The 9,891-nt window shown below is 31.5% G+C and overlaps 1 protein-coding gene across 1 annotated transcript; it reads right to left on the bottom strand.

Moving 5' to 3' along the window:
• Positions 1-1,061: 1,061 nt before the first annotated feature.
• On the bottom strand, positions 1,062-8,619 carry LOC124940465 (zinc finger protein-like 1 homolog). The gene is made up of 9 exons (XM_047480987.1): positions 8,388-8,619; positions 5,776-5,856; positions 3,556-3,676; positions 3,352-3,446; positions 2,999-3,070; positions 2,679-2,903; positions 2,443-2,554; positions 1,498-1,678; positions 1,062-1,397 (listed from the first exon to the last, which is right to left on the bottom strand). The coding sequence occupies exons 1-9, from the start codon at positions 8,409-8,411 to the stop codon at positions 1,304-1,306; spliced, it is 1,005 nt and encodes a 334-aa protein (XP_047336943.1). The 5' UTR covers positions 8,412-8,619; the 3' UTR covers positions 1,062-1,303.
• Between the last annotated feature and the right edge of the window lie 1,272 nt (positions 8,620-9,891).

The raw sequence follows: 9,891 nt of genomic DNA, 5'->3' as shown, positions 1-9,891 counted from the left end.
GTTTGTAGTAGATGTTTGATTTAATTACAAATATGATGTAATTCATTTCTATCATTCAAATTTAAATTAATTGTTTAATTTTGTGGACGGAATTGATACTCTAGATGATATGCCTAATGGGTAATAGATTCTTTCTTTCTTTAAGAATTTGGTTCAATCTTTCTAGTGGTTATCAAAATCTATTTACTCAGGATTTTTATTGGAATAAAAATTGAAATCTTTGATCTACAAAATAAGACTTATTACCATTTAAGCTAAGCTATGATTTCAAGTTAAACTCTTTATCACCTAAAGGATAAGTTTGTTACAAATCGCTTAATTGTATTCAACTCATATTGGAGTGAAAGAATAAGAATATAGTGTAAGAAAATAAATAGGACTGAAAATTTACTATGCCTAATTATAATACAAAGTTTAGAATCAAGTTTTCATAAACTATATTTTCAAACTACAAGAGTGAAAGCTAATTGTTTCATTATATTTGCCCTAGAGCAATTAATTTTTGATTTATAGTTGTTGGAGATAGTACTACTTTGTGCCCTAAACATGACTCCACCATGTTAGTCTAACATTAAGAAAGTGCATCTTGGGTTGAAAGAAGATTATAAAGATCTTTAAGAATTATAAAATTATATGTCACAAATTATAAAATTGGCATGATTTTATAAATAAATAAAAAAAGGGTCAACGTTATCAATTAATTAACATTAATAAGTATAATATTATTACATTAACTAGGATAATGTTCAAGATAAAAACAAAATAATAAATGATACAGATAAAAACATTTTTTGACAACTTCTCCAAAACAAATGTCATCTAAGACTGAAAAAACTACATACAAAATTGTAAAGATCAAACTTTTTATCATATAGTATTATATTTTTATGTTCTAATTTAGTTTTATAAGAAAAAAATATTGCATGTAATTATAATAATAAATTGTGAAATATTTTTAAAACAAGTTGTATTTACTTGTAATATCAAATGTAAATATTGAAAGAATCTTGATGAAAAGAAGATTTATTATATAGTGTATTTATATATATTTACTCCCACAATTGTATGAAAAGAAGATTTATTATATAGTAATAAGATAAAACTCCCACAACAAATTTCATCTGGATGAATTCACACAGCTCCAATATATATGCAAAATCTATTACAAAAACCAACAAAAAAAAAACAAAAAACTTATGACTTTTAAAACTGGAATAATTCATTATCCTAAACAATTCCCCTTTAAGACACACATTGTGAGGGAGGAAGCAAATACCTCCAGCTTCAAAATCGAGTAGATTGATTACTGCTGTTGCTGGTCATCATCAAACAGTTCGTCTCCTAGATCACTTTGCGAGATTCTGTAATACAGAATACCCATAGTAGCCATGCAAGCCCTGCAAGTTAAACAAACAAATGAACATGGACTTGTTCACTTATATAACATCTTCAAAAATCTGGTATATATACAATATATATATAACAAAATTAGTTTACATTATAGCTATGAATAAGAGAATCTTCCTTGGATCCATCCTTGAAGGTCTTTGATGGCCGCGTGATGATGTGGCGACATCTGCAGAATCTTTTCTTGTCGTTGGTGCTGTTACTGGTAAAGTGGGTAATGAACTTGACCAGAATGGTACCAATGCTCTAAGAAACTTTAGGTGGAGGGACCCTATAAATTATTATACCATCATCAACCATCCAGAAGGTGATTCAACAACTTATCACTTAATCTAAATGATCAAGTACTTATTTGGCGTTTGATAAAACCAAAATTTAAGATTTTAATTAGTTATGCGTCTATAAATATAAACATTGTATAAATCAAATCAAATATCTAAATTTTAAGTATTTAATATGTAAGTTAGATTTGATCAAATGAACTAATGTTTGGAAAATACTTTAAGATTATTAACTGATTAATTTTAAGGGGTTAGGGTTTCTTTTGTACACGAGTTAAGATTACCAAATTCAGTCAATTCAAGTATTCTACCTTGTATTCTTTAGCTTAATTTGAGCTGAATCCAAATACTTAAAGTGATTTTAAATTACAGTTATCAAATAACTTAATTATAATTAACTTAAGTAATAAGTTGTCTTATCAAATACCATTGGTTTCCAATTATGCTAAATATTTTAGCTTAATTCGATAAATTATGAATGATTAACTCAATCTAATAAGAGTGTCCAAATGAAAACTTTACCCTGAAAAATAATCAGATTATGTGTGTACAAGGAAATAGTTATAAAGTATTTTCCAAACATTAGTTTCATATTTATAAAATCAACTTCCATGTCAACTACATAGAATTTAGATATTTAGATTTGTTTTGTTCAGGATTTATTTTTCTATGACTTAATTAATTCGGTACTTAATTTTCAGCTTTTTCAGTGTAATGAGAAGGAAAGTAGACAAGAAAATATAAATATACACACCTCCTCTTCGACTGTACTTCTTTCTATTCGCATCTTCATCATCCGCATAATATGAAATCTCAGAGTTCTGTCTCTCTACTTGAAATGCACCCTTTCTTGTCGTGGCACCTGCCTGTGTTTGTTTGCAAGATAACAAAATGCAAATGATTAAACATTTTTAAATCAGTTATAAAGTGTATGAATTAAATAAAAATGAAAAATTACATGCAATTGTTAATGGAAGCAAATTCTCTTACACCAGGAGGAGAACTTGACAAAAGCGACTTCAGCGTAGTAGTAGGATCATCAACCTCCACAATATTATCTTTTTGCACAAAGTTTGTTATGTTCGCACCATTTGCTATTATTGATGAGCTGCTGCTTCCATCAGTAGTAGATACATGAACCAGAGGATCAGAGGCAAAAGCTGGAGGAGTTTGGGAAACTGGATGATTTCCAAATAAGTTCTTTTCTACACCACTCTACAAAGAGGAGAGAATAGAAATAACATTTTCTACTCTAACAAGCTAAGCATTTTGTTAGAAAATTACAAATAAAATAAACTTTAAAGCACTACCTGTACAATTGCTTCTTTCAGCTTATTATGAAGTAGGGATCCAGAATCCTTGATCATTTTTGGTGGCCATATCTGTAAACATGTTTATTTCGCACTGAACTCAATATTCAAAAGAAATGGAGTGGTAATGTGTCCAAATTTGTTGCCATTAATCAAAGATACTATCATCTCTCTTACAACAACATTTCCCATATCTCATAAATTGTAACTCCAATTCCTTAGTTTTTAAGTGATCAAACAAAAACAACAATGGAATTTCCAATTCAACACTAAGTAAACATGGTCTAAGGGACAATCCATGAAAGGATTAAGAAATCAGACATCTCATTCATCAAAACATAAAGAAAACTTACAGAAGTATTACAGGTAGGACAAACATATCCAGCTGGAGCAGTGTGCTGGGGGAAGCTTTTGATGTGTGAAACCAAGCAGCTTGTATGCATAGCATCTGCATGAATGGAAGGAATTGGGGGAAAAGGAAGGATAATAATGTTACTATTTCTACCTCATGAAAATAGAACTGCAAGTAAGATGTTCATGATTTTTAGATCACATACGCAAGCAACCCAACCGAGTAGTTTGAGCATCTGTCCCCTCTTCGAGTACAGAAATGCAAAGGCAACATTTGGGAGGCCAGTCATACTCCCCATCTATTACCCATTCAGAATAAGTTCGGACCTATGACCAGACAAGCAAATAAAAAAAGAATGAAATGTCTCTAAAGAAATAATAAAGGTGGTTTGCTGAAGATAACAAGTTGATAATGGGTTTCTTAGCTTCAAAACTTCCTAGGGGGATTTTTTTTTCAGAATTAGACAGGTAAACTAAATAAATGGTGATTTTCAGAAGATAACAAGTCATATTTGATACACAGATAATTACTTAATCTAAATAATTAAGTGATTATTTGAATTAAGTTAAGTTAAAAACATTAAGCTAGAAAGTCTAGCTTATTCGGTAAGATAGGAAAGAATTTAAAAGACCTACATTTTCCGACATTAGTTCCATATTTTATCAAATCAACTTACATATCAAATACATAAAATTCAGATATTTTCATTTAGTTTATTTAGCTTTTATTTTCTAAACTTAAACTAATTCGACACTCAAATTTTATATTCTAACACTTAATTTTCAGTTTTATCTAACGCATAAGTAATAAATACCATGACAGGAACAACATTTAAAGTTATTTCTTTGCCTACCTCATTAGAAAATATCTGAATACAATAATTCTAGAACCAGAAACATATTTGATGAGATTATGTTTGAAAACTAAACTTAGTCAGTGACACATTTAGAAACATATTATAGATCCAGATACAGAAACAAAAAATTATAAGTGTTTTCAAATGGGGATGTAACTGATGTGAATAAGAAAGATACTAGAATTAGAAAGACGTGCCTTTCTACTTAGAGCAGCAGTTTTTGGCTAGTCCTTATGCATCATTCACTTCATTCTTGTCCCTTCCTAACAGACCCTAACAATTCCTCATTCCAGATTCAGTTTTGAAATTTTCTTCAGCTATTAAATGAGCTTGCTCTACAAGAATCCAACTTTGAGGTGGAAAGGTAACAGGGGAAAGAATGTTTGACCATTTTTCAAGACCAATGGCTTCAGTTCGAGTATTTTTAGAGACTGGACTGAGTTTTAATAAGGTTCAAATTGGTTTAAAGTTTCGGGGACAATCATAAAGTATTTTTTTGCTGATTAGAAAGTGGAAAAGTTATTCTGAGCTCCCCAAGTCTTGGAGACTGGGCTGAGTTTTAATATGGTCCAAATTTGTTTAAAGTTTTAATATGGGCTAAGTATTTTTTTTTAATTAAAGGAGAACTAACATGACACCCCATAGCCATGGCCCCTCGCTTAAACTTAAAACGCTTCCAAATGGAATCAAACCCGTGACTTTTTGGTCTCTTAAGCCGACTCTTACCACTAGACTACCTTGGTATGGTATCATTAAGTAATTTTTTGCTGATTAGAAAGTGGAGAAGTTATTCTGAGCTCCCCTAGTCTTGGAGCTTATTTGAGGAAGGTTTTTTTCAAAATTTCCGACCATTTTTAAAGGAAAAAAAAACGTTTGACAAGTGTTATGAGTCTTTTGTGTGTGTGTATTCTCCAGTATGCTATTTGAATTGTATGTGAAAAGGCAAGACTTGATGATTTGAAAATTAGAAAAAAAAAACTAAAAGGGATTTTTTGTATATTAGTTGATGATTAACTTTATGAAGTGATTGAGATTATGGGACAGGGTTATTTGGATTAAATCCAAATAAACCTTCATCAGACAAGCCCTTGATCCCATAAGGGAATTTTCTGAGGGTTATTTGATCAATGGGGTTACAGGTCATTAGTGTAAAAACTATGCTGGAGAAATCTTTTATTAGTTTGTGGTATATAGTGTAACAACTAACTATTATAGAACATAATGTTTATGAAACTCTATAAGTGCATGACATGTTAGAAGTGCATCATATTTCAAGTTTCAACACAACTCATTTGATACTATCTTCTATGACCATGTTTCTGAAGAGCTTTGGAAAGTCTACTAAGCAACAGGACATCCGACAAATGTAAATAACAGGGAAACAAGATTTTGTATTATAAAGACTTAAAAATTGTAATTAATAGTCATGAAATGATAAATCTGTTTAGACCAGAATTATCATTATACATCCCCATAATCTAATGACAAAGAGAACATTTAAGAACCGGTCTGAAATTCTAGATTATATAATACGATTGTAACCAAGTAAAAGGTAAAATAAGGCATTACCACACAGATTTGGTGCTCTGGGAAACATATGCATTCTCCACACACTGGCACTTTGTGAACAAAGCAATACAACTTCGTTGCCTGAAAACAAATTAGCAAATTCTTTAACTTCAAATACTAATTAAAGAATAAACCAGACTTACTTACTTTGTGACAGAACAAGTGTCACATCATCTCCTAGCTAGATCAGTTAGAGATTTGATTCTCTTGGATTCTAGAATGATCCTTAACTTTTGTATATATAATCATGATGTCACCATTGAAAAATACACAAATATATGGAAATAAGTTCCTTTATCTTCATCTTTAAGCGAGCTTCATTACCACTCATCTTTCAGATATAGCCTGAATAATGAAGCAAAAAATTATCCGATTCAAGATGTCGAGGAGTATAATGAAGATCCATTATACCTACAGACCTCTGATCCGTTGTTAGACAGAAACTACCTTGCCTGGAATCATACAGTTAGAATTGCTCTTGGAGTGAAGATGAAGTTAGGCTTCATTCCAGGTGCTTATAGAAAGCCAGATGAAGCTTCAAAGACTAAGGATTCTGAATTCGGTTTCTAAGGAGATCGCAGTGGCCTTTATCTACACCACTTATGTGGAAGAACTATGGGAAGAGCTTCAATAAAGGTATGCTGAGTGTAAGGATCCCTTACTAAACCATGTTCAAAGGGAGATTTGTAACATGATCCGAGGATCAATAAAACTGAAGAAATTACGGGATGAGATGAACTGCTTACCCATATGAGTGTGTCCTCATGATGCTTCAAAAGATGTGGTTGATATGAACATCTCAAACAAACTTATAGAATTTCTAATGGTTATTCATGAGTCTTTTTAACACATTAGGAAACAAATGTTAGTTAGGGTCCATTACCATAGGTGAATAAAGCCTATTCAATAGTGCTGAATGTTTAAAAACAAAGGGAAATGCAGGTAATTAATTAAACATCATTTCCTGCGGTCTATGCACCCAATGGTCAAGAGGACAAGCAAAAAGAGACGACTAATCACCATGTGTAACTAAGCTGTCTCTGTTTAGTTTCAGCCTTACTACTTGTCAAGGCTGGGACAAAGACATATTTGGACAAAAGATAGCCAAGGAATTGGATAATATACTTTACCCGAATGCAAAAAAATCAGGTCAAAAACTTCTTCGCACTGTGAAAAAGAAAAATTATGACTAACACTAACTTTGACAAATTTGTAAGAACATTTAGAAAAAAGGATCTTGAAGGAAAACCTTGAAGTAGAGGAGAATTATTTTTGTAAAACAGAAAGAACTTTGTGATAGAGGAATTAAAAGAAGGATTGACAAAGCCTCCATGTTCTGCGCTCACTGCAATATGGAGGGACATGCCTATGGGACTTGTTTCAAGATCCATAGCTACCTAACTGGTTCAAGGGGAATAGATACTTGAGGAATCAAAGATAACCACCAAACAGGGAAATGACCAACATGACCATGGCAGATACTCCTGTGTGTATAGGATATTCGGAAATTAATGAAAATATTAAATATATCATCTATTATGCATCATGATTGATTGTGTTCTTCAAAGGACAGTTTTACTACCAATCTTACATATTCGGTTATAAAGAAGAAGACAGAGTTTACTGACGGGTATCTATGTTCCAGATAGCACTTGTTGTACCAAGAATGCAACAATTGGGAGCCATTTTGGTTGTAATAACTTGCAAACTTTAATTACATATGCGACTATGACACCCATCTATTCCAGTTATGCAACATATTTCTCAAGTCACAAATGTTTTACCACATCACTCCTCTTTGAAAGTTTGTGAAGTTTGTGCTAAAACAAAACAAAATAGATTCCCACTTCCATCTAGTTCATCCACTACCACAAAACCCTTTCAGCTCATTCACATAGACATATAAGACCCTATATACAACTCAATTCTGATACACCATGCATGCTAATCTTAGTCAATGACTATAGACTTTCTTATTATCCCATAAAAGTTGACGGTCAATACCTTACATGAATTCTTGACCATGATACAAACTCATTTTCATGTAAATGTCAAAGTTGTGAGGAATGATAATGGAATAGAGTTTACCAGCAACCAGTGACAAATTTTTCCCAAAGCGTTTGGTTTCATTCATCAAATCTTTTGCATATTCTCTCAAACAAAAGACATGTTGTAGAGTTCTACATCCTCAACATATTTTAGCGAGCCTCACTAGGGTTTATTTCTCTTCGTTACTAACCAAGCATATATAAAAAGAAATTAGAAGATGCAGAAATTCAACTTCAAACAGTACACTTGAACCGAGAAAATAGGATGCCTTCAGTTGATCTATAGCTACTTTTCTTGTTCATGTTCATGTTCATTCTACGGCCTCTACCTGAACCCAGACTTCAAAGAGAGAGGGATCGTGAACAAATTAATCAATTTGTGTTGCCTAGTACGGAAACGATCTGATCCAAACATCATTAACTGGAACAGGACAGAGGTACATTTCAACAGAAGCTAATTATCCCAGTTCCATATGTGTTAATCTAAATGACGAGCAAAGGAAAAGGCCGTCGTAACGTGATGCTCAAGCGTGCGCAACTATGTGTAAGAAATACAGGAAGTACCTTGCGGCATTTGCAGACCACCATCGATGGAACAAATCGAGGGAATCCGGATATAGATTGTTCAGAATCGGAGACAGCTTGTGAAGTACTTACTGTAAGAGAAGATTATAGGAGATACTTTATGATGTTTCAGGTTTATGAGGCGAATTTGTGATCTCGAAAGGAGAAATGAAGATCTAAAGAGAAGTCACTACAGGTAACGACGTAGCAAGTTTTTTCTATTGCTTCGGCCATCTTTAAAGGGGGAAATTCATTAAGATAATAAAACAAGTGCTGTACATTTTAAGGGAAAATATATGTAATATTTTTGAAGTATTTAGTTATAAGAAAAAAAAAAATGAATATAACTAAATGACCTTAAATTTAAAGAAAACTCAAGGAAGAATCCCAACAACAATGTCAACGTCTCTAATATCCTCAAGTAGATCTATAATATGTAGTTGAAGAGTATGTCGATCAATAGTTGGATCTTTAACTTATTCACTAAAGTTTTCTTGTCCTTTCTATCCATATGATTTATTTACTAGAACACTATAGAGATATATGGAGGTTTAAACCAATTATTATATTATCCAATATCCAATCAACAAATGGTAGTGGGCATGATTCATTCGATCTAAATGGGGTCTAAAGAAGGCTACAAAACATTCTTACAAAAGGAGAAAAGAGAAAAATGAGTTAGGCTCAGGTGCGGAGCCAGGATTTGAAACCTACCTGGACTAATATTTTATTAAAAAAATCTATCCGGGCTAGTTTTATAGTTTGCTGTCACCAATGCCTTTTAACGACGGGAAATAACCAATAACAACGGTAATTTACTAAGGCTACTAGCCCGGGCCGGCTTGTACTTGGCTCCGCCTCTGGTTAGGCTGTCTCGCCCACATGAAGAGAGTCCGCAATGACTGCCCATCAAGAGAGGCCCGTCCCAAAGATAATGGGACAATTGCATTACGCCCCATTTTTAAAGCCCCGAAATTTTTATTTTTTAATATATAATATTATTAATTATATATTGTAAAATATTTTTTTATATATTTATTTTATATATTTATTTTCTTATAATACTCTAAGGTAGTGTTTAGTGTTCGGTATGCGATAATAATTATATAGTATTAGTTATAAGGAGGTATAAATTGTAAGAGGGTATTAGAAGGTATAAATTATATAGATTATTTGTGTTTGGTTTGAATTATAAATTTATTATTTTGTGTTTGGTTGGTGGTATAAAAAAGTAATAAAAAAATGTAAAAGACTATTTTGCCCTTATATTTATATAATTTATTTTTAATATTTATCATATATGTAGTTTGTATTATTATTAAAATTAATAAAAAAAATAATAATATCTAATTATCATATAAAATATATTTTTAAAATAAAAATATTATTATATGGTTTATATTATTTTATATATAATTTTTTATAAATTAACTTATATAATTATATAAATAAAACTTATTTATAAATTAATTAATATTTAATAATTATTTTTAAAATTTATGGA

Source organism: Impatiens glandulifera, chromosome 5 (assembly GCF_907164915.1).
Source record: "Impatiens glandulifera chromosome 5, dImpGla2.1, whole genome shotgun sequence".
NCBI classification, from domain to species: Eukaryota; Viridiplantae; Streptophyta; class Magnoliopsida; order Ericales; family Balsaminaceae; genus Impatiens; species Impatiens glandulifera.
This window is presented reverse-complemented; position numbering and strand designations above follow the sequence as displayed.